The 27,018-nt window shown below is 35.7% G+C and overlaps 1 protein-coding gene across 1 annotated transcript in view; it reads left to right on the top strand.

Annotated features, from left to right (window-relative positions):
• Grid2 (glutamate ionotropic receptor delta type subunit 2) overlaps positions 1–27,018 on the top strand; it is a 1,241,117-nt gene that overhangs the window by 213,280 nt on the left and 1,000,819 nt on the right. Inside the window, exon 2 of the mRNA XM_051202902.1 lies at positions 22,614–22,769. Coding sequence (XP_051058859.1) covers positions 22,614–22,769 — 156 coding nt within the window. The remainder of the gene's footprint in view (positions 1–22,613; positions 22,770–27,018) is intronic.

Here is a 27,018-nt window from a genome sequence, read left to right as displayed (position 1 = left end):
TTCATTATTATTTCTTCAGAAATTTTCTTGATTCACTGACTTCTTTCACTTTAGACAGTTGGTGTTTCTTATAAAGAAAATTCATTTACAGAGGAAATCCTAATAATCAATCATTATAAAATCAAAAATAACCTAATGCTCATCAGAAAATAATGTAGCATAATTACACATATAAACTATGTATAAGAAAGTAAAGCTAGAAAATTAGTTCATATTCTATTCCTAGCACCACTCTATATTACTGTCTCTGGCTTAAGTACATACTCATTTGATGTGTGTTAAAGAAAAGAAAGTAATTAGGTTTTCTTCCTTACACTGTATAGGCCAAGTATAAATTGTCTCCTTACATTAATGAATTGGATATCACATATATTAGAGAATGTAGAAGATTGGATACACATATTCTTTTTGGCAGCTTGAAGAAACTGTAGCAGTTTATTAGTTCCATTTTCTCCATAAAATTTTCTGGAATGATGGGATGGCTGTGTAATAGAGTCTATGATGCAGAGAATAGGATGTAGGCTGGACTGTTTTGTCTATCATGAAGTACTTTATCTGAAATAGGCATCTCTGTAACTTATAAGGATTCATATGCTATTTGCTGCTTTTTTAATATCAATTTGCATGTTTCAGTAAACTTTGAGGCTATGCTTACTAGGTTGTGGATTTTTGTTATTATGAAATATTTGATTAATTTGGTGAGCTATATGTAGTGCTTTTTAAAATAAAAGTAAAAACTATCTACAATCCTGTATCTCAAAAGGTCATGGTTTTCAAACTCAAAAATAAAATGCCAGAAACTTTATATACCCCTCAATTAAAGTTGGAAATATTTCTGGTTACTTTACATGACACTTATCTCCATAAAAGGGTTTAGAGGAGTGAAATAATTTTCAAGGTGGGGAAAGAGAGAGACAGACAGAGAGAAAGAGAGAGAGAGAGAGAGAGAGAGAGAGAGAGAGAGAGAGAGAGAGAGAGAGAGAAGCAGAAAATGTATTGGCAGCATGTCAGAACACTGTGGCTGAAGTCCAGCTACGCCTGGCTACTGTACTCATTCTTGGATCTCCTCCAGCTGATGGGGCTCCTTTGCAATGGCTGGAAATGGAAGGAAGCTCTCCTGAAGTGCAAGAATCATGTGGAGACATTTCCTTGACTCCCTATGCCACAGCATACACTGAGACATTATTCGGTATATTCAGAGAAGAAATAATGCAAGCACAAAAGGCAAACTAATTTGAACTATATAAAGGAACACAATAGAGTCTGGTTTTTATCCAATACCAAAGATAAATAATTGGAAGAAATTCTATGTGACCTCAAGAGCCTAGCAAGAGTTTTTTGTTAAATGTACCAAAGAAGGTATATTTCTGGCTCATGTCACAGGGTTTCATTCCAAGTCAGCCTGTGATCCAAAGCTGGTACTCCGGAGTGATTTTCATGGTCAAGACACTTGCTATTAAAAGCTGTTCAATCTTGTATTCCTTCCTTTGAAATGTCGCCTGGTCTAGGGCATCATTTTATTCTGATTAACTCGACGCTTCCCTCTTAATGACCTGTCAGAGGCTTTTATTCATCAAGTGTCAGAATAACTACTTACATGTCTAAGTAAAAGATGATCACATCTGTATTGGATCTGTCACTGAGTTGTTTGCAAAGAGAACTCTGAACACATCTCAACCACTGCCACTGGTTCATGAATCACCTTGGCTCTCACAGCCTCCACTGGCCCCCACTAAGTTCTCACCTGATGTGGTTTGTTTTGGCTTAAAATTATTCATAGATGTTCTCCAGTGAGTGTTACCTTGTTTTCTAACAGAAATGATCCACAACACACTAGACCCTCTTCTTCAGATTAAACAGCTTTTCATCAGTTCCGGATATGCTGAGTTGCCCAGATTAGCTGAGGTGCCTGATTAAGAGTCTAAGTTTATATCTGCTACCTTTGCAGTAACTCTTCCCATATGGATTCAGAGTAGAGCTATCTGAAAGCTTCACTCTCGTGTGAACTATGTGTCCTCTGCTTTGTGTGCATGCTTTTACTCTGCTTGTGTACCTGTTTCTTGTGCTTTCTTCCTCTCCATTTGTTTGTTCTTTTCTGGTATATTTACTTTTTAAATATGCCTCTTTATTGGAGAGAGAGAGAGAGTCATGGAGTTGGATGGGGTAGGAGATAAGGAGATAATGGGAGAAGATGAAGGAAGGGAACCAGTGATCAGAATATAGTGTATGAAAAAGTACTGTATTTATTTTTATTAATTTTTTATTTTACATGTCGATCCCAGTTCCATCTCCCTCCCTCAGTCCCTCCATCTTACCCTCTCTTCCCCCTCACATGCACCCTGACCACCCTCCCCTCCCATCCCCCCAACCCCAATTCATCATAGGGCAGTATCATCCAGGTAGGGTCATGTAAATCAGTCAAGTCATTTGAAGTAGGGACTAGGACTTCTCTCCTGCCTCCATGGGGGATGTGCCCGCAAGGTCCTTTTGTGCACCAGGAATACATCCTGGTTCCACTGTCTGAGGTCTCTTAGACTGCTCAGCCCTTCTAGCTGAGACCCATATTTGGTGTTCTGAGCCATTATTGGTTTGATGAGAAAACTGACTCTAACTAACAATTTGAGCATCTGTGGAAAAGCTACCATAAATGCCCTTCCCAGATAGTGAGATCAACAACTAACTTATCCACCATCATGGAGCCCTCATCTAGTACCTGTTGGAAACAGAAGCAAACACCCTTAACTAAACACTGAGTCAAACTAGAATCCAGATGCAGAGAGAGAGGACAAGACCAGGTTGCAGAAACACATAGAGACAGCTGACCTGAACGAGGAGGAGCTAACGGGTCTTCAGACTGAAACAGTACTTTTAATAAAAAAGAAGCAATAGAAAATGTTATTAATAGGAAATCCCCATGATGCCTTCCCAGAGCCTACTTGGATAAGTGTAAGGCATGAGTTAGTAAGCCATGGTGGTCATCATCACCATAAAACATTACAAAATGGGACTATGTGGAATTAGTTGATCACCATTTTGCAAACTCAGAATGAATTTCTCCATAAAATTAGTTTGTATATAAATAAAAGGAAACATTATAGAGATGATGATATGGTTGAAAGAATGCATTTATTAAAATATGTGTGCATCAATACAAATGCCTAAATGAACAATAAAATCAAGAAGATTATGAATACAATAGAGGATACTTTGCATTTCTTAATTATTTTCTGAAATAATGTCTGATTTTATTTAGGAGAAATTGTAACTTATGAAGCTTCTCGGAATATTTATTTCAACTTTTTAGTGTTATAATAAAGCTACCAATATGATGGAGTTAAAAAAATAAACAGCAAATTGATATGTAGATCTCTGGGTATTACTTTGTATTTAAGTTATGAGTTACATAGTTCAAATATTTTAAAGTCATTATGTTATTAATAGAATAAATTGTGATTGTTTTGAATATGTAATCATATTGCATGTATTTATTCATCAAATATTGACATATTGCCTAATAAACAATGTTTAATTTCCACTGCTAATTAAGCAGTGACCAGAGTAATGAAAACTTTGACTGCCCCCCCAAATTGCCAAAGGGGTAGGATTTAGACAGTGGTTGCCATATGGGTTCTAAGATAGTGGTGTGTTCCATGACTAAAAAAAAAAATCAGGGCAGAAAAATAAGTAACTGATAGACTGTAATTTTAAATAGGAGACCTCAGGGGCAAGATCTGAAGAACTTAAGCAAGGCGTATGGTTGTAGGACAAGAGCCTCACAAGCAGTAGGCAGTCTGTGGTCCAACTGCCTGGAAGGGCACCTCTGGAGTATAGCAGGATCATCAGAGCCAAGGTGATGGGTGATACTGGCAAAGAGACAGAGGTTGCTGCAAGTACCACCTTCTCAAGTTAAAGAACAATAAGTTATAGAAGGATCTGCCCAACCTTGTTGTTGTTAGAGTGTCTTTGCACATGTGTTGCAATGCCATTGTGGCTAGCCCTGACAACATTTTCTGCATGACCTTTGTTCCCCTAACTTGGGGAATAGCTTGTTAATTATGCATATGCAACCTACCTTTTACTCTTTTAACATTTCTGGATACTTGATTCTGATGGAGAGAGTCAGGAACCTTACTAATATTTAATCTCAAAAGAAGTATGAAGTTGAAATGATCATGAGTACAATTCTAGAACTAAATACTTTACATTAGGGGAGTAACATGGCTACACCTTCCCTTCCCTTTTAGAAATCATAGTTTCTTCTGTTGTTCCTCTCAATAATCATTGCCCCAGCATGAGATAAAAGCACGATGCATTTAACCTGTTTAAATGAAAGAAAAAGTCCTTAGAGCCAAATTTCACCTTTTAAAATAAAATTTAAAGAAAAGTACCAAATATATTGATTCACTAAGTCTTAACACAGTTGCATAATGGTGGCCCAGAAGATACTTTAACTACCAACACCTGTTTTGTTTATTCATGGTTCAAACTTTAGATGAATAACTCACTGATCTTCATGATTACAGCTTTTTCAGAAGATAAGGTGCTAAGAATGATGGGAAATAGTGGTTCTATCTTTGAGTGTATGGAGAAATTGGCTACAGGGTAAGTCTTTTCAGGATGGTGGGCAGCTCCAGGGGAGATGGAATTGGAAATAGGTGAAATAAAAGGAAAAACATGAGGAAAGAATTAGCAGGACTAAATCTTAGAATTTATCTTGATGAATACTTATATCCATTGGTAGATGGTGGTCAACCTCCAGGGCTGTCAGATCCTTGACTTTAATAACCTTCTTTCAAACCTGAGTGTACAATGACAGGCTAAATAGCTTTCAGACACATCAATATAATGAAAAGAATTAAGCACCAGAATTCAGACTGAGTACATCAGCCTGGAGATCATTGCCCCGCTAATCCCCATTTTGAGAAGCTTAGAGCAGAAGCTTATGCATAAATGTCCCAGAAGTGTTAAATGGATGATTCTTAAACATCACCATGGACCTGAATTTCCTGCTGTGGGGTCTGACTGATAACTCTCTTCCACTGGCACTGGTATTGAACTGGTGGCCCCCAGTTAGAAAGACTGGGAAGTTCTGCAGCCTTGCTGGAGGAAGTAAAGCATTGGCAGCAAACATGGAGATTTCATAACCTCCTTCCACATCCAGTGCCCTGTCTGCTGTTTGATTTTGGTTGAAAATGTGATTTCTAGGCTTCCTGCTCTGGCCACCTGCTGCCACAGCACCAGTGCCAATATAGACTCTCTTCCTGGAACCGTAAACCAGAAAATCTATTTTTGCAGTAAGTTTCCTTGGTCAGAACATTTTATCACAACAGAAAAGTAACCACTGCACATAGACAGCTTGTTATACGCAAGTGAGTGTGTGTCCTGCCCTAGTCCAAGGTTGTGTTGATGCTGTTGTTTTTCTGAGAGACACTAATCTTAACCAAATATTTCTAATTGTTAGAGAAGCCTTGCATTTCCTCTTCCTAATTAGTCAATTGATTTTGTAGTGTGGCAGGAATTCTGTGGAGGAAAGAACAGAATTAGAAACTCTTTCTTGCCATGTGTATCCTGGGCATCAAAAGGATGTTGGTCTTTCAGGCTCTGGGCTATGTCCTGTTACCTACTGAGCCTTCTCATCAGGCTGCTTGCATTGCTTGAAAGTTCATCTACTTTAAAATTTTATCAGTTAGATAAACATGTCCCCTGGAGTTCTTCTCAAAATTTCTCCAAAGAAGGTTCTGTCATCTTGCAGTTATTGTATGTACTCTTCCATAGGTGACAGCTGGGTGTACATAGACCATGTATAAATTCCTTCAAATTTTAACCCTTGTAAACTAGACAGGAAACAGGTACCCCTCGTTTATTCACAATGACTTTCTTCCTGCAGAAGGATTCATGGAGTGTCAGTTGATGCCAAGACTTTCATTCCTGAGGATCTTATTGAGTGTATTTAGAAAGGTTATGTGTTAGAATGTGTTAGAAAGGTATATCTAATATTTCACATCTCCATCAGTATTAGAACTATTTAGCTGGGTTTCAGAATTCTGATTCTGATACATCAATTCAGCAAACACATACTGAATTCCTCCTCTACACAAAGGTCCTGTGACACAGTTGTTATCCATGCTGAACAGTGCATCATGTTTCTGCCATACCATGCTAGAAACTGTAGATCGTTGATGGAGGGGGAAACACAATCCCGAAGCCTGCCTCTTTCTTTGGAAGATGTTCAAGTGTCCCCAAGTTCTCATTCAGGTTTTTATCCTTTCCATTCTAGCTTCTAGTTTCTCATAAAACCAAGTTTGTCAGAACAATGGCCATTTGCATGTTAACACATACAAGACAGGGGTACTTCTCTGTACTTATATGACTAGTTTCCTTTGAAGCATTTCCCATAATGAGTAGTTCCTGGTTTTCCTATGTTAGAAACTGCTGCATCTTGTAGCATCTGTGGCCATGTGGCTGTTTCACTTCTGATTATATCTAGGTTACCTCTGGGATCTGTCCCCTCTTCATCCTATGCACAGCCTTCTTACTTGGTAGTGTACAGTCTCAGGCTTAAGTGCAACCAATCAAGGTTCTTTCTTGGCATATTTTGCATACATTGAAGGGTTGACAATAAGTCACAGTGCTTCCTGACATTTCTTCTCAAATGACCCACAACACACTTGCATCAAATTTTTCCAATGTTTCTTTTGTTTTCCGGGAGGAAACACCCCTGCAGACTATATCAGGTCAAACTATCTATGCCAATTCACACGGGTTGAACTCAGTGACCTCTCTCTGTGTCTGTGACTCTGCCTCGTGTCTATCAGCATGTCACTCTCCCTCATGAAGCATCTCATGAATAAACTTCAAATTTGTGGAATTTATATAACATAAAATTAAGTGCAATACATGTCATTTAAATTAAGGTTTTAAAAATTATTTCAAGGTTAATTTCACATACTGGATAACTATCCTAAAACAGATTTAAACAAAATGTTTGGTGAAAAATAAAAAAAAAAAAACTCAGAGAATTAAAATAAAACCATAAGACTATTTGTCTGGAATGTCCTAAGTTATATTTCCTAAAATTATCAGGTGATAAGTTTATCTATCTTGCTTCTTATGTATTGAATAGATATGAAGAGTGATATCATCTAGGAATTTTAATTATTTTGCAACAAGATTTACAGAGAAGTCACTGTATATTTAATTTGAGAATTCTGTAATATAATACTAAAATATTTTAAAGTAGAATATCACATAATTTAACTTACTTGTTAAATAATATAATGAGCATACAAATTTGGAAGAATGAAAGAAATTAGGTCCATTTAGTAATCAGTCTATCTAATAATGCTCCACATTGCTTCCATCAGAGGACACTGTCTTGAATAAGACTTTGAGTCTAGAGTTATGATGAAACCTCTGTTGTTCTAATGCTCATGAAATACTGTGCACAATGCTTGCATGCTGCTCCCAACGGGCACACCCTTGCAATCCCTGCATGCTGCTCCCAGTGGGCACACCCTTGCAATCCCTGCATTCTGCTCCCAGTGGGCACACCCTTGCAATCCCTGCATGCTGCTCCCAATGGGCACACCCTTGCATTCCCTGCATTCTGCTCCCAATGGGCACACCCTTGCAATCCCTGCATGCTGCTCCCAATGGGCACACCCTTGCAATCCCTGAATTCTGCTACCAATGGGCACACCCTTGCAATCCCTGCATGCTGCTCCCAATGGGTACACCCTTGCAATCCCTGTATCCTGCCCCTTCCATATATTCCATATATTGAACAATTAATATGAAATAGGGAATGCTGGAAAATACCTGGCACTCTTTAAAGTACATGCATGAGAGAAAAGAGAATAAAGCAAATAATAGGCATTGAAGAAAAGCATAAGGTTTGAGATTTACCACAGAAAGGTGCATTTACCCACTTGAATACCCAACATGCTGTCTTCATTTTCTTTAGAAGTAAAACATATCTCATAGAAACTTCATAATGCTGTATTTCAAGCAACTTATCTAAGTGAACTCATAAAGGTAATATTATTTTCCATTTAAACAAAGGGAATGTTCTGGTATAAGCATGATATTAGACATGCAACAGACACCTGGACTACATTATGTGTGTGTACAATGTACCTGGCTCTTTTGAGAGGACAGCATTCACCCTGTTGTTTGTTATAATTCAGGTCTTTCTTTGACATATGATTTACTGCTTTGTTCAATTTCTCATTTTTTTAGCAAAAGTTTAGGGTGGTATTAAAAAGATGGAGTAAATTGTTACAGAAAAAAACATTTAAATCTTTTATTCCTAAAAATGTCTATTCATCCCCTCTGTGAGCAGACTTCTCCTTAGTCTCCTTATTGCCCTTTTGACTCTGTGTAATCCTCCTCTTCTTTTCTGTGTCTTGCAGCCATTAGTAAGGTAAGAGTAATTTCTACATAGTGTTTCATGGCCACTCTTTAGACAAGTTCTTTTCCCTCTGTCTGGGTTACTAAGTTTGCACTGTTGGGATGTTGCTTCAGATAGATATAAGACACAGATGAAGCATAGGAACTGAAGAATGGATTTCTTTACTGATTCAGTAAGAAAGTACAGGAAAATGTTTGTAGTGTTAAATACCTTCTTTGATAATCGGTTTTAATTGTCAATTTCCCTGAATCTCGAATGACCCTGGGAGACAAGCCTCTGGACATGCCCATGAGGAATTATCTTGATTGGTTTAAAGAAGTTGGGAAGACCTGTTCTGGGCTAGGACTCTGAACTGAATAAAAAAGATAAAGTGAGTTGAGTTCTCATTCCCTGATTTCCACTTCTTCAATGTGGATGTGCTGTGTGTGGCCAGCTTTCTTGAACTCAATAGAAATAACTTCTAACTGAGTGGCCCCCCAACCCTTTTTACTTCCAGTTGCTTATGTCAGGGTATTGTATCTAGCAATAGAAAATAAAAATGCATAGAAAATAAAAATGCACTACTTCTGTTATTAAAAATAAACCCTGGATCATTGAATTTTCAATATAAAATACTACTTAAAAACCATCAAATAATTCTTATCAGAAATTATCTTTGAAAGTTTACTCATCAAACCATTATAATAATCTAAGAGCTACATGGAAATAATGTATTTAACTGACATGAGCTAAATATAATCTTAAGTATTTCATTCAGGTACTTATGAATGTATTTTTAAATACCTTGAAAATATTTCATATTCCATTTGTAACTTTCCCCACTATACCATAATTAATTCCATGATAATCCTGCCAATGCATGCTTTGAACTTGATTACCTAACATTACAGTAATAGTGTTTGAGTATAAAGTAAATAATGATAGATGTAATATGAATAAACAACACAATTTCAACTGAAGACTAACTACTACTAAGTAAATAAGAGAGCTGTATAAAAATGTACCTGTTCACAAATTTAACATTATATTTTAAATTAATTATAAAAGGCCTTTAGTACATAAAGGTGATTAATACATTCAACTTATATAAAGGATATTAATTATTAAAGGGGAAACATATTTGAAAATCTCATACATTTACACAATGTATATTTTCCGTATCCATCTATTGTTAACTCCTGCCTAAATCACCTCATATTATACTGTATCCTGTATCAGCCTCATTTTGTATATGATTATTATAATTATTACTGTTTGTTTTAAATGGCCGATTCTTAGAGCTTCAGTTATGTGTGTGTGGCTATCTACTGTGGTCATATCCTGATGTCTTTAAAGGGGAATGATTCCACTTCCTCATTAGCCTCCAGCTGCCAATAGCTCATTCAGTAATGTTGTGTGATCCTCATTCTATGATGGGGTCTTGAATAGCTTGATCATTTTAAAAGATACTATGCTGTTTAGTTATGCATATGTGGGGGTGGTATGTGTTCATGATTATTAGGGCTCATATAGGCCAAGGGATTCAGAGCCTTCTAGAGCTAAAGTGATTTGAGTCCCTTCTGCATGAATGCTGTGACTAAACTCAAGTCTTCTGGAAGAGCAGTATGCCTCTTAAATGTTGAGCCATCTCTGCAGCCCCTGGTTGTCACAGTCTTGTTTAAGTCTTTTTCAGTGGTCACTGCAAGTGTGAGTTCATTTGCACAGACTTGGTTATCTTTGTATTTCTGTGAAGATGCACCATGACCACAACAACTCTTATAAAGGAAAACATTTAGTTATAGCTAGCTTACATTTTCAAGGGTTTATTCCATTATCATGGCAGGAAACATGGCAGCATACAGGCAGACATGGTGCTGGATAAAAAAGCTAAGAACGCTACATCTTGATAGAAAGAAGGTAGTAGAAGTAGTCTATGTATCACACTGGGCTTGAGCATATAAGACCTCAAAGCTCACCTCCACAGTGACACGCTTCTTCTTTACAAGGCCATACCTCCTAATAGTGCCACTCATAGAGGCTACGGATTTGAACACATGAGTCTATGGAGGCCATACATACTCAAACCATCACATGTACTAACCATGTCAAATACGAAACTCAGCATTTCTTTGCTGTTCTACCATCTTTAGGATCTTACATTCTTTCTATTTCCTCTTCTGGTAAGGTGCCTTAGCCTTCAATAGTAGTATATTTCTCTACCCTAAACTAACCTAACCTAACATAAGCTAACCTAACCATAATTGACTAATTTATTTTTACTTACTGCCTTAACCATCTTAGGTGTCTCCGAATTAGCCACTACTTGCTCAAAAAAGATACTTGTCTAAGCAAAGATGGGAAAAACATAAACTATGAAAATAAAGATAAATATTTAGAAGGATGTTTGACAGCATGGATGACTTAGTAAAACAACATAGTGTCTATGATCCTCCTAGTCATTGGCAATTGGCCATGTTTACAGTAGCAGAAGTGAAACTTCCTATATACAACTAGAAAGCAGTTGTTTTTGTGATAACTTGAATGCTTCTATTCTACCAGTGGGTTAATCTTAATGGCAGGTCAGTATAAGATGCAGGACCCACTGGTAGGTGAGACCTTTGATGTCTTTTCTCTCTCAGAAGCCAGAATAGCACCTTCTGGCACTATATAAGCTGATTAGGAAAGAGAGATTTTCCTGGACAACTTTAGATTGGCTATAACTAAAGTGAGTGGTTTCTTCAGCATGGGGCATTGCCATTGAGTTTTGGTTGGCAACCAAGAGCAATAACAATGACCTGTGTATTTATGGTAACTCTGATGCTTCCTTGATTATTTGTTGATAGGTAACCTGTGGTTAGCCCTGGGATTTTCATCTAATAAACCATGCTTTAGGGAATCGGTATTGTCCACTCATGATGAGTCTTTATTTTCAAATTTCACTTATATACATATGTATGTATGTATGTAAATGTGTGTATGTATCATAACATATGTATAATATATATATATATATATATATATATATATATATATATATATTTAGCTTACATACTAGAAGATTTCTTTCTTTTTCTTGGTATTTCTGTGTAGCTTTGGAGCATGTCCTGGAACTCATTCTGTAGAACAGGTTTCCCTCAGACTCACAGATATCCACTAGCCTCTGCCTGCCAAATGCTGGAATTAAAGGCATGCACCACCACTGGCTGATCATACTAGGAGATTTCTATACATTTTCTTCATATATTCTGGTTTTTGGTAACCTATCCCTACAGGTTCTCCTTCCCTGTTCCCCTATGAGCCCACTTAAGCCTTTAACACCCATTTAACTGCCCTCCTTCATGTCACCTGCTTTCTACTATCTTACCTGATGGAGCCCTTTTTTGGGTTGGGAGATTTTAAGTTTTCATTATAGCTTGATCACTTACCTTTCATTCCTCATTTTGCTTCTACCAACATCTCATTTCCTCCTTCGCCATTTTTTTCCATGCTTGTATATTTTTCTCTCCAGTGTTCCCCTGATTACTTTCACGTCACCTGGCTTTTATTACCCTGCCTCCTGTAAGGCATCCCTACCCAGTAGCCTATTTCCAGCTTCCTTGAGTTTACACATACCCCAATTTAAACATATAAAATAAAATTGCCAAAGACAGATAATGTTGCATTTGTCTTTCTGGGTCTAGGTGTCCTCCCTGAGTATACTTTTCAATAGTTTTGTTCATATTTCATGGCTTTCTGATCCTTTAAATCTGAGTAAATTTTTGTTGTTTATGTATATCATGTCTTTTTTATCCACTCATTAGACCATGTATATCTTGATCAGTTCTACTTGCTAACTCCTGTTAATAGAGCTGCAATGGACACATATGTGGAAGCATTTCTGTAGTGGCATATGGAATCCATCAGGTATATGCTCAGGACTGGTACAGCAGGATTATATGCTCAATGGAGTCCTTAGGTGTGTGCCCAGGAGTGTACAGCTGTTTCATATGCTCAATCGAGTCCTTAGGTGTATACCCAGGAATGGTATAGCTGGCTCATATGCTCAATCTTTTTCTAAGTTTTCAGAAACCTCAAGATTGATTTCTACATCAGCTTTACTTGTTCACACTCACTTTGAAAATATTGTTTCCTAAAAATAGAATAACCAGAGATTTCCTCTAAATCATTAATTAAGGGACATAGCACTGAGGAGAGAATGGTTAGTGGTAGAATGCTGGCCGCTCACCCACAAGGTGGACAGACTTTGGCAACTAGAACTTTCAGGTATACAATGGATCATAGCCACTCTGCTCGATGATCTTGAGATCATTAATCTAACCAGTACAGATTCCCCTCAGCAATATATCAGCATGCATGTTTTTAGAATTCAGTTAGGCAAAATATAAAGTAAAGGGAAAAAGATTAAGAAAGTTGGTTCAGTTTGGGAATGTTTCACCTGAGATAATCATTCACAAAAGATATAAGCATAATGTTCCAGAAAAAAAATGCATGTGCAAACATTTTGTTAAAGGGCTATGCTTTTCAATATAACACAATATATTGTTATATTAAAATAAAATTTATTCTAATAATAGTCATTCTACCCAAATTATCTTACAATATATTAGAGATGTACACTACATTAAACTTTAACAAAGTTAGAATTTTTTTATACATTTGATGTACAAAAATGTTATTAGTGCCACCATGAACTTAGTGCTACCTTTTAATTCCTGCTTGTGTGTAAGTTTGACCATGAGACACACATAGTTTTCAGGAGGTTTAGTCGGAAGCTAAAGCTGTGAACTGAGCAGCAGTTCTCACTCATTAGGGGCTGTGAGGAGGTGAATATAAATATCCTTTATCCCCAATGGATTATATCTAATACTACTTCAAATAACTCTTGTGGCATGCTTCATCCATTGGGTAGTACTAATACATGTGAACTTCTGGGGATGATATTATTTGAGGCATTCCAAAACGTTGAAAAAGATAACTACACTTTTCTTGACTTCAGAATGATTTTTTTTTTGGTTAGGAATCTGATGCCATCGAACAGTTTTTTCCAAACAAGTATTAATCGGGTTTGTTTGACAATTTAGAACTCTCTTGAATGGTTAGATAAGATGATGTGATAAAATTTCATCTCTTTATGTAATTAAAATCATTCATAATATGCTATTTATGCCTACTTATATTAGAAAATAATTATATATATAATGATTTGTTTAGTAATGGTGCAAATATATAATCATCTCATTTGGTTATTTAATGCCAAATGTTTAGCCTTGAAGATGTACATGCAAGTAACATTATACAGACTGAACAGGTTCTGTTCAGGAATCTATGTGTATATACATATATGAATGATGTAATAATTAATGAATAAAGGATATGAATTTAAAAGTGAGGAATGATAGATGAGTGTTTTATGGAAAGGAAAGAAAATGAAGACATTTTGTAATTATTACCTCAAAAATTTAAAAGAGCTCCTCAAGAATAATAAACAGGATTGTCTTCCACTGCAATAATGTTATCCCTGAAGTAGCTCAAGTTGTAGGGACACTTCTGTTTTTGCCATATGCTAATAGGAATAGCTTGATTTTCTCTACTTACTTGTTTTTACCTAAAATGTTTAGCTCATTTTGGGAACATATACTATTCAAACATCATAATTTTAAGTTATATGTAGTTGCATGCCCTCTTTGAATAGCATAAATAATTTCCACATACTTCCAGTATTAGTGAATGTCATTTGCAGGTTTAAAATAAATTCCCAAGAAGTTCCCAAGAAGATAGTGCAATTAGTATTCATACAGCACAAACTTAGATTTAAATGATTGTGTGATTCTGAACCATATTCTAGAACTGTCCATTACAGAGAACATTGAAAAAATCAGTTTCTTCCTCCTAAAGTGCAGAGACTGTTAAGCAATGAGTAAACTGTTTGACACTGTTTCATGTTCTTACATTACTGTGGCTTATGCACCTTAGATCCATCAAGTTAGCATAAGGAATCAGATAGGCTAAACATCAGAGAATTATCAAAAATATATTTTTATACAGGATATTAAATATATTCCAACCAAAGTATTATTGAAAATAGACTATTTAAGGCCATCAACTTGTTCTCTGTTTTTTCTTTATTGTTATTATTATTACGTTTCTTATTTTATATATCCATCCAAGTTCCCTCTCCCATCCTCCTAGCCCCCAGACCCCCCCTCCCATCCCAATCCGTACCCACTCCACAGTGAGGGTGAGGCCTTCCAGGAGGGATCATCAAAGTCCCTCAAGTCACTTGGAGTAGGGTCTAGGTCCTCAATCCTGTCTCTAGGCTATGGAGTTTCTTATTTTCCATGAAGAATGTACTCCCAAAGTCCTTTCATGCAACAGGGATACATCCTGGTCCAACTGTCAGAGGTCCCTTAGACTTCCCAGGTCTTCTAATTGAGATCCATGTTCAGAGGGTCTGGGTTGGATAATGCTGTTTTCCCAATCTTGGAACCCAATCTGGGCTCCAAGAGCAATACTTTGTTCAGGTCAGCTGTCTCTGTGGGTTTCTGTAGTCTGGTCTTGACCCATTTTCTTATCCCTCTTCCTTCTATGTAACTGTATTCCAGAAGTTTGGCTCAGTTTTTAGCTGTGGGCATCTGCTTCTGTTTCTATCAGCTACTAATGAGGGCTCTATCATGGCATATAAGTTAGTTATCAATCTCATTATCAGGGAAAAGCATTTAAGGTAGCCTCTCCACTATTGCTGAGATTGTTATTTGTGGTCATCCTTGTAGGTCTCTGGACATTTCTCTAGTGTCAGTTCTTTCTTCACACCTATAATGGCTCCCTCTATTATGGTATCTCTTTTCTTGCTCTTTTCTATCCATTCCCTGACACAGTGTTCCTGGCCCCACATGTTCTCCTCTCTTCCCCTTCTCTTTCTCCTAACTCCCTGTCCAGTCACTGACTTTGCCCCCCCAACTTCCAATATGCTCAGGATATCTTGTACATTTCGCCTTCTGTGTCAGATCTTGTATGATTCTCTTAGGTTCCTCCTTGTATCCTAGTTTCTCTGGAGGTGTGAATTATAGGCTGGAGTTCCTTTGCTCTATGTCTAAAATCCATATATAAGTGAGTACAGATCATGTTCCTCTTTTTGTGACTGGGTTATCTCATTCAGGATGGTTTGTTCATGTTCCATCAATTTGCCTGTGAATTTCAAGATTCCATCCCCCCGTGCCTTCCCCGACCCCCCCCCCACATCTTCTTTATTCAATCTTCAGGTGAGAGGCATCTAGGTTGCTTCCAGGTTCTTGCTATTATAAATAATGCGGCCATGAACATAGTTGAACTGATGCCTTTGTTGCATGGAGGTGGATCATTTGGGTATATGCCTAAGAGGGGGGAATACCAAGTCCTGTGGTAGACTGATCCCATTTTCCTGAGGAACCGCCATACTGATCTCCAAAATGGCTGTACGAGTTTGCACTCACACCAGCAATGGAGGAGTGTTCCCCTTTCTCCACATCCTTTCTAGCATAAACTGTTATTGATGTTTCTGATTTAGCCATTCTGACAACAGTAAGATGGTATCTCAGAGTTGTTTTGATTTGCATTTCCCTGATAGCTAAGGATGTTGAGCACTTTCTTAAGTGTCTTTTAGCCATTTTGGATTCCTCTATTGAGAGTTCTCTCTTCAGTTCTGTACTCCACTTTTTAATTGTATTATTTGGTGTTTTGGTGACTAGCTTCTTGACTTCTTTTTATATTTTTGAGATCAGCCCTCTGTCAGATGTGGGGTTGGTGCTCTGTTTTAAGGAGAGATAGAATGGATGCTTGTGAATGACTGGGAAGAAGGAGAATGATGGAGAAGAAAACAACACACAAACCACTTGCATAGGTGTGGGGCTAGGGGATAAATCAACCCTTTCTTCAGAGAGACTTAATTGTCCACGTCATATAATGCAACAATTGTGCTACTTTAATTTTTCAAAACACCTAAAGAATTTATGTATTTAGGGAAAATAATGTTTTTAAAATGTTGAATTCAAAATATTTATAATTAATTTTAACTTATGCATATGTATATGCCTGTGGGAATGAATGCCATGCATGTGGTGGTACTTGAAGAAGCCAGAAGAGGGGGATTCTGAGCTACCAGGTTTTGTGGGTGGTCTGACCTCCTGTGCTGAAAGCCAAACTCAGGTTTTCTGGAAGAGCAGCATGGGCTATTGACTGTTAAACTAACTCTCCAAACCATGAAGCACTGAGATTTATGAGTGAAAACAACCATTAATTGTTTTGTGTTTAACATAAATCCAACTGAGCATATTTTGAACATCTTCTTCAAATATATATTTTGATGAAATATTTTTAAGTTCAAATTGATTGTGCAAGAGAAATATAGATATATGCTTTTGGTTGCTTAATTACTTAAATTTTATGTGAGAGTATTTTAAAATAATGGATCACAGATAGATTTTAAATATATAGATAAATGTTAAATACATGATAGATTGATGAAGGTATGTATATTTGACTGTTCCTACAATGATTATTTATGGAGAAGATTTTTCTCATTAACCTTGAAGGTATTTGTGATCTCACTGAAGATATTTCCTTTTCCTTATCAGCATGGTTTTTGTGCTTTACTACTGTATTTATAAGTCAAAAGAGAGTTTAAATATTCAATCTAAACATAAAGTATATGATTAATTCATTTCTTTAAAAAATCATGGATATTTAAAACAATCCCTGTCCATAGACCCACAGTCAAATATATTTGCTATTTATAATCTAGGACTGGTTATAATTTGCATTTCGTTCCTATGCCTGTATAAGATAGTGCCTAACTTACTATTAAAAGAGTTTATTTAATGTTACTTGACTATCTAAATTTAAAATATTTAGGCCAGGAATTAATATCTTGCTAATGCAACTGTGGGGGCTACTCCACTAATAAAGGCAAGAACTAGAAAATTGAAAGTTGCCAGAATTTTTGATTTGGTCAAATGATTACTCATAATTTTATTTGCCAGTAATAATTGCAAATGTTAATATGTGTGAAGTAGTCCCATGTTCCATTCTTATTTGATTTTAAGCACCTATACCCCCTACATAGATACAAACACACACAGAGACATGTGTGTATGCAGGCACACATATACCTATGGTATTTCCAAAAGAAGGCTGGACTTAAGGCTATTAAAATATCCAGCAAGGAAGGATATCTATTACTGGGTTCCTTACATCCTATAATGAGTTGTGGATATAAGGACACTCCACAAAGTAAAAATTAAGTTGTCAGCATGGATTTGAGATTAGTATCAACTGCAATTTCATTATCACATCTTATACTCTTTATTTATATTTGGTCTTTCTCATATTTCTTTTCGATTTTTCAACAAAAGAAATGCCATGAACACTGTTATTTATAATGGAAATGCATTGAGTTAATGACTTGAAATATTAAAGTTTTATGTTAGCTTACCTTTAAAAACATGTATGACTTCCTGTATAGAGAGACATAATGTTTTCCCATCTTATACTTCTGTTAATGGAAAAAAGAAGTACATATAGATATAATGGGTTGTGTGCATGTACCTGTGTTCGTCACTTGTGTGTGCATGTGTGCCTGTGTGTAATTTTTCAAGAATAGGTCATTGTGATCTGCTTTCCCTGGTAAGTCTGCAAACAGAACTCATTCCAAAGACATTCTAGTACAAACACCTAGCAAGAAACAAGTGCTGTTCACCATACTGTCTGTACTATTGTTTCTGAGGAATCTTCTAGGAGGCAAATATGTGGCAAGTGATGGTGAATCATCTCCTAAAATGTGTGTGGTAATGTTAGTGTGCAAATCAGTGCCATCTATGAGAAATGAATGCCATTAGCGACCTTGTGTCTTGATGTTATTCAAGAAAACCACATATGAGGTTTTCCATACTCACTGGTTTACATCAAAATGATCCATGTCTTCTTTTGGTGAAAAGTGAAGATTAAGAAAAGTGTTATAGATGAAGGAAACTGTGGATAAATAATTGGGTTTTAAAATGTAGGCTAAGCTTTCCTGTTTTCAGGGAGATGAACCATACCTCTTACATCTTTCATTGCTGTGCATTTTAATTCAGCACCTAAGTGACTAATTGGATATCAGTTCTGCAGGGTTCTGCAATTTATAACAACAGGTTTTATATAAAAAATAACTTTGATAATAAAGTTTAACTATTACTCAGAAGAAATTGTACACCAACAGGTATAACATGAAATTGATTAACAGATATTCTTTGCAAAGTCTTGTTGGATCCTATCAAAAATTGATGGATGTATGTACAAACATGTGAACAGACTTGTAGATCATATGGGTTAAAGTACACTGACCACTCACACATAATAAATAATTGCTATTACACTTTCTAAAACATCGGGATATAAAGTTATATTCCAACATGATAGTTTTATATTTAGTATTTTTGGATAAGTAGTAATTTATATTTAGGAGTGCTTTCACATATTAAAACGAGTCATCGATACACAAATTTAAATCAGAAGGATACACCTAATAATGCCTAAGTATTTATAGACACTATCAATATAAAAATATAATTATATATTTCAGAGAAACAAAATGGGTTAAAATATATTTGCTGTATTTATTTTGTTCCATTAATAAAATATTAGTATTCATTCATAATGATATAAGACATGAGGTATTTGTATTTCAATTAAAATTATTCACTGACTTCTTCATGTGCTCCGCAGTGGACTGATATTCAATGTAGACAGGAAATGAAAGACAAGAGTTACAGAAGCCAAGTCACAGTATTAATGTAATCCATGTGAGGACAAAAGATCAGTCAGAAGAGAAAGCCAGATTCATGTAGGGCTCTCTTCATAGATCATATTTTAACAAGAAGCCTTCTTAGCTATAAAGGGTAATACTGACCTATCACACTTGCTGGACTTGACATCATCATGCTTTTTTATTATTATATTGACTCTCACATTGAATAATATCTTTCATAACTTCATCTTTCATTCACTGGAAGGCCTGGGGACTGAATAGCAGTTATACAAAACCATCAAAGCTGTAAAATTTTTCCATTCATCCACCTATTTGTGTATGTAAAACATATGTGTCTTATATTAAATTTGTAATATGAACACATAGTCCATATAAATCTACATATTAAAGATGCATAATATTTAAACATACAATGAGATACTCTTTTAAATATAAGCACAGTTTCTTTTTGCTTTCACAAACAAGAACAATAACATTTGGCAATATATTTAGTTGATTCTATATTCATTCATTCATTATTTTACTTAACCTGAATAAGTATTTTCATATTTTTTAATTAGTTAATTAATTAGTGAATAAGTACTGTAGTTTAACATGTATACCTGCTGTCTGGATGAATGATTAGAATAAAATAAAAATGTTATTAATAGTAATTAATAAACAAAGTATGCTCAAATAGAAATGGCCTGTAGCCTTTCAACAAAGTTGAAACATGCCATTGCAATATGATTTCTCAAAGGACCAGCATGGAAGCCACAACATTTTGTGATTTGGAGCAAGGAAACTGGATTGAAGGCCAGGAATCTTATTCTGAGATGTGATCTGTGTCAAATACATGGAACATATAAGGTTCTGAAACTTTATTTCCAAGATTAAATATATTTCTTTTACTAAACACTAGAGACATAGAAACAGTAATATTAAAGATCAAATGAGATATGTATTATGAAAGTTTAATTACAATTCCAAGCTCTGTCTGAATTGAGTCACTTCTTTATTTTATCATCTATTTTAAGGAATATGACTTTATATATTTTTTATGTACATAGTGAAGTGGTTACAATATTTAGCACATTTTTTATCTTTATCTACTTCCAGTCACTCTTGTCTGTCTATGAGAATGTACCCTAATCCTGCCCTTAAAGCACATGTCCTCCACTCCCATGTGCTCTGGAGAACTTGTCCCTTCCCCCTTCTGTGAGGGACCTTATATGAATCTCTTAGAATCCACCTTGTATCCTAGTTCCTCTGGCAGTGTGAATTATAGGAGTGGGGGAGGCAGTGAGTGGAGAGGGAATTAAGAGAAAGAGAATGGGAGGAGAGGAAAGCACATAGGACTAGGAAGATTGAATCAGGGGAGGAATAGAAAACAGAAAAGAGAGAGAGGGAGAGAGAGAAGGACAGGGGGATAGATAGATAGAACATAAAAGAGGGAGAAATTATAGGATTGAAGAGAAAACTGAACCTAAAGAAATGTCCAGAGATCTACAAGACTGACTCCAACTAAAAATTTGAGCAACATTTGAAAGGCTACCATAAATGCCCTTCCCTGATAATGAGATCAATGATTAACTTATCCACCATCATGGATCCCTCATCTAGTATAGTTGGAAACAGAAACAAACACTCACAAGTAAATTAGAATCCAGATGCAGAGAGGGACAAGACCACACTGCAGAAACACATAGAGACAGCTGACCTGAATAGGCAGAGCTAATGGGCCCTCCCAGACTGATAGTGGGAAATCCAGGGTGGGAATGAGTTAGACCCCGTGAACATGGATCTCAGCTAGAAGGCCTGAGCAGTCTAAGGGACCTCATACAGTGGAACCAAGATGTATTCCTGGTACACAAAAGGACCTTGCTCTTGCGGGCACATCCCCCCATGGAGGGTTACTCCTTTAACCTAGAGACAGGAGAAAAGTCCTAGTCCCAACTTCAAATGACTTGACAGATTTACGTGATCCTCCTGGATGGCATTGCCCTACATGTGGAATTGTGGTGGGGGGGGATGGGAGAGGAGGGTGGTTGAGGTGCATGCAAGGGGGGGGGAGAGGGAAAGAGGGAGGGATGGAGGGAAGAAGGAAGGGAGGGAGAGGGAACTGGGAATTATATGTAATAAATAAATAAATAAATAAATAAATAAATAGTGCCAAGAAGAAGGAGGAAGAAGAAGAGGAAGAAGAGGAAGAAGAAGAAGAAAAGCCCATTTCCAGTGTGTGCTAGCTCATCTTTTCAGCATGTGCTTTCACCTTTATTTCCTGCTTACCCTCTTCCAATGCCAGTACAAAGTCTGCAAGTCACTGGGAATTTGTACCTTTCACCTCTGATTCCTCTACTCACAGTGGTTGTAAGACCTGTAAGTGATGGGCAGTTTCCACCATTCAGCTGCACTTTCTGCTTCTCCTTTGCCCAGTGCCTAGGTGAAGTCTGCAGCTGCTGGAGGTTTGCATCCTTCACCCCCATGTCCTGCTTCCTTCAATCCCATTCCTAAGAGACAACTCAGCACTCCCTGGTTCTTTGTTTGATCTTTCTTAGTTCCTATGTAGAAGTGAGGTCATGTAGCACTTTGTTTTGTGTGCTTGACTTATTTCCTGAGTATAATGCCCTCTAGATTCATCCATACTATGAATTAGAAAATTAAGAAAATACTAGCACACCAAGGATGTAAGTAATTTCTTCACAACTCATTTACACATTGACCTTAGTACTTATGTTGCTCGTAGGTAGAGTTGCTTGACTATGGGCTAGTTCTGACTATGGGCTAGTGATTCATTATGTGAATGATTTCCTAAGAGGAGTTCAAGGCACCAGTGGCAGAATGGGATTTGAACTCAAACTGTATGCAGTAGAAACACCTGTGTGTAACTATCACAATGACAAACAGCTGTTGAGAGTGAATTGTGGAACACACTGCCATTCCCAGTGGGTGGGATGGGAAATGTCATAGTTAATCTTTCAAGGAAAAGTTTCTTTTTATCTATTCATCAATTCAGAAGGGCTATATAAACCTTACTCAAAATTGTAGAGAAAAATAAACACACACAAAAAGCAGAAACAATTAAGTTCATAAGAGAATCTGAATTTCTGTCTACACACAGAGAAATTCTTTAGTCTGTGATTGCCAAGTTTCTCAGAACACTTCAGTGTATTATCTTCTGACCTACAATCCCTAAAACAGCAACAAGCACATAAACTTGTTTCCAGGATGCTCTCCCCGAAAAAACACTTTGAAGTACCATTATTCATCTACACTTGAAAGAAATGAAGATAAATGCATACATAGTGAGTGCCCTGTATCCAGGGCAGTGTGCTCCAGCAATAAATACAGTAAAGTCTTTAAGTGAAAGTGTACTGTTTTCAAGCAAATATGTCTTAGGCATATTGCCATACATTGTGACAGTGTTTATGTTATTGTTTAATAGAAACATTAATTTCTTTCTAGGAGCAATTTTTGATGAATCTGCTAAAAAGGATGATGAGGTATTCCGCACAGCAGTTGGTGACCTCAATCAGAATGAGGAAATCTTACAGACTGAGAAAATCACATTTTCAGTGACATTTGTTGACGGCAACAATCCTTTTCAAGCTGTACAAGAAGGTAAGGCCCATTAGTGATCTATTATTCATTTTGATGATATTATTTTATTGTTTGGTAGAATGGAAATGAAAATGGACTAGTAAACAGAAATTCAATGTAGGGACTAGTCTGTGTTAGTTTTGGCTAATTAGATACTACTTTTCTCTGAGAATTCCTGCGATGTAAGTTTTATGTCATATTGAGCTTTTTAGAGGCATATTATATGAAAAATTATTATGTGAAGTATAATTTGAAAGTGTATATATTTTCAGTCAAGAGATTTATTGCATTGTAATAACTTCAAATACAATGGAACATTCCTGTAAAATATGACTGACTATCAGAATTTTTGCGAACATGTGTGTTGTTACAACGTGCAATGACATTTCAGGTATACACATGGCAAACACATTGCGGAAAAGAAAACCTAGAGACACAATCCACTAACCAGCAGTGTTATGCTGTGTTCCTGAAGTTCTTCTCTGGCTGTATTGTTTTATCTTCTATACGTTTCCAGAAATTAAATGACTATTTTCCATTCCTGATTTTCACGAGAGTGAATTAAAATTCTCATTGACAAAAGTAAACTGCTTTGCTATTTCTCGGGTTAGTGGAATTCTCTGTTTGAGTCTGATAATCTAATTAAGTATTAATGCTTCTCTTGTGTAAAGCACTCATTGTTGTGGATTTTTTTCTTTATGGTTGCTAAGTATATAGATCATTGTCTTGTGATATTTGTGATATGTGATTACTGCTGCAATGACATTAAGATGTGGGAGATTTGGAAGATGTTAAAGACACAGGAATACACTTTTCCATATAGTGTTATTGCTCTTGAAAATAAGGTTGCCTCAGAGAACTCAACAAGGAGATGCTTTGTATAGATTGAAGAATTAATTAGCACTCAATAGGCTAAGTGTGCTGGCTCCACAAACTTGTGTTTCCAACAATCAGACCTGTGAGCAATAAGTTTCCATTCTTTGTAAGTTACTAATTGAAAGTGTCTTCATATCGTTACCCAGACTAAAACATTAGTCTGTTTTATATATTAGTGTGACTATAATTTTAGGATAATGAAGAGCAGAATAATCTAGTCAAATGGCTTGGCTTTGTATAATATTTAAATCAGATTTGGAAGAAGAAACAACATACATCACATTTTAAACAGTATATTATTTTGGCTGGAAACAATGTCAAAATATTCACATTGAGTAGATGAGAAAATAAGCTCAAGTGTCTGGAACATCATCACTTTCACCTACTATTATAACTTTCCAATGCAGAGATTGTCTTGGAAGGACTGTGATGCATTCATTTACTTCCACTCATAGACTTGTGGTCTGAAAAATGTTGTTTATTTTTGATTGGGTAGTATAGACAAAACTTTTTCATGAATTAAACAGAATTAAATTCCTGTCAGAAAACTGAAAAGCATGTTGAATGATTATAAGATAGATATTGACTTTCTATAACTGAATGTGAGGCCAAATAAAAAATGCACCCAAATGTTTCACATTAAAACATTAAGAGTTCAAATAATGTATATGTTGACAAATTTTATGTAAGCATTTAAAATGTCTAATATTAGAATTCATAAAGAAATTTGAAAAATAATGTAGAATTTGAAGATACTCAATAGCTTACAGAATGTGTGTTCATTAGCAATCATGTTCTCAATGAATGCTTCAAGACTTCTTTTGTCTTAGTGCTTTCATGACTGTGATGGGAGCAGAAAACAAAAAGATCTGATCGACTTATCTTCCAAGTCTACATGTGTCAATTTTAACTTCTATTCAAATAAACCTCAAAATGTAATTAGATACTAATGGCTTTTAAATATCTACCTTGATTGAAAAGTGTACATTGGAGGAAATTATAATACGTGAATATATTGCCTCACATCATGTTTTTAAAGAGTACATTAAAAACAGTGATTTTTTTTAATACTACAGTGATATTAATTTAGACTGCTTTGTGCATCTATCCTGCTGGTAGGTAAGTTATAGAAACAAAAATATCTCTGAACAGAACTGTGGTGACTTGAAAGAAAGTTGTGGCACTGAAAGAAAATTGGGAGAGAAAATAAATTGTCCAGATGGAGTCCACTAGATATCTGACAGGCACGCTAAAGGAGCTTGACAGTTTGCCTGGATACTAATAAGATGTTCTGGACCAGTTATGTGGATGGTCTGTGCTGGGTGGTAAGCCTGAAACAAGTAAGTTACAGTTTTGGGAAGCTCCCTGTCACTAGATTACATGTAGAAGGATTTGGGGTGTTTTGTTTTAATATGCTTTGTTGTTGTTCTTGTTGTTTTCTTGTTTTTTTGTTTATTTGTTTTTGTTTTTGTTTTTGTTTTCGGAAACAGGATATCTCAAACTTACAGAGATCCTCCTGCTTCTGCCTCCCAAGTTCTGGGATTAAAGGTGTGGGTCAAAATTATCTGAGAGGATTTGAATTTATTTTCCAAGTTAAATAATTATTTCAAGTGATACCATTAGACATTGGTTCAAAGGCATCCCGCAGAAAATATCCAGGCTCAATGAGAAGAAGACACTATTTACAAGAATGATCTTAAATACTATAAAGAAATATAGAAGAAAAACTTTGTGCCATCAAAGATGGCTACTTTTTATAATCACCTGTTCATAACTATGCTTTTAAAATCTATTAAAGTGAATTTAATATTATGTTATTTTTATGAATAATTTTCAATTACCTTTATTATTATTTACACTACTCTAATGATCATTACTCTAATGATCTTTTACAGCTTACACTAAATTTAATGCTTTGATATTATGTGCATTCATGTTAGTGTCAAAGTATGATACTTAAAATATACAGCATCAAGAAAAGGGAAATTTGGTAAATAATGAAAGATAAGAGCAATCTAACAGACAGATTTTTTTTCACTCAAAGGACAAATCACTTGCAATACCATATGCTTAATTCATTTAAAAATTACATTAAACTAATCATACTAAGAGCAGAGGTTGGGGCCGGGAATGTTAAAGTGCTTGTCTACCAGGCATAGGACCAAGAGTTCAATTTTCATACTAACCAAAAGATACTGTGAGGAGCCAATTTTTAAAATGTGATATTTCTATTGTCATCACTTAATAGTGCAGGAACTTGTGAACTGCTGATTGAATTGGAGGTAATGCTGATGATTGATGTCATTCTATGCTTTTGCTATAGGATCTGGAGGGTAATAAATTATTGTGAAGTAAGTTTCTACAAATCCATATCCTGTTATAAAACAGTATTAACATTATATGCTTTGATGATTAATGACTGTTTTTATATATTTCTTATATTATAACTATAATCTCAGTTCATTCACCTATGTGAACAATAGAGACAAGATTCTGTTTTTATAAAAGTAATCTAGAATTTTCTTTCCGTAAATTATTTTGTCTTTACATAAACCAATATTATGCTTGTGTAATAAATTGTTCAATAGTAATCATAGAAAAAATATTTTCATAGCTTAACAGAGGATCTTTCCTTGTGTTTTTATTTTTTATTTCTTAAAAAAAAACATTTTGATAACTTGGGGAAAGGATTTCCCCCTTTCCAGATGGCATATGAGAGAAAATAATCACATAATACATTTCAAAAAGCCAGTTGCTATATGTGAAAATGGAAATATGAGTCATTTTGGAAATGTTGAAGGTGGAGTTGAAGCTAGTAAAAGTCAGAGAGGTGAAGCAATTATTATAATTCTTCTATAGTATGTGCAGCTATCAGCAGTGAAAAACCAAACAAGAACTTAGACAAGTAATGTTAAGTTTTGGTTACTGCATTAAATCAACTGTGCACACACATACATACTTGTGTACATATATGTATACACATCATGAAATATCAAAGTTTGTGTGATTTCAGAAATAATGTAGATAATGGAAAAGTGGGGAATTCATATGTTCATATGTTCGAGTATGTATTTCATGTGAATTATTTATTCTTATTGCATTAGACAGTGGCAAAATTCCAGTCAGGATGATGAACACACTTGTGCTGTATAAATCAATATTATTCGTTTACCCTTGGATTTCCTGTGTTTAAAGGGAAAAAAACTGGGAACATGCATGGTACGCTTTATAGGTAATTTGATCCTGTAGTTTTTAGGACTCTTTAACATATTTATGGTGTTTAATTTATCCCTTCAGTAGGCCTTTTATTTCTAGATTTTTCTGTGATTGATTTTTAAATAAACCCTGCCACCTCATCAACAGAGTCAGCACAGCACAAAGAGCATGTCACCAC

The sequence above is a fragment of the Phodopus roborovskii genome, unplaced genomic scaffold (genome assembly GCF_943737965.1).
Source record: "Phodopus roborovskii unplaced genomic scaffold, PHOROB, whole genome shotgun sequence".
In the NCBI taxonomy this organism is placed as follows: Eukaryota; Metazoa; Chordata; class Mammalia; order Rodentia; family Cricetidae; genus Phodopus; species Phodopus roborovskii.
The sequence above is the reverse complement of the archived record's forward strand: the minus strand, read 5'-3'. Positions and strand labels throughout refer to the sequence as shown.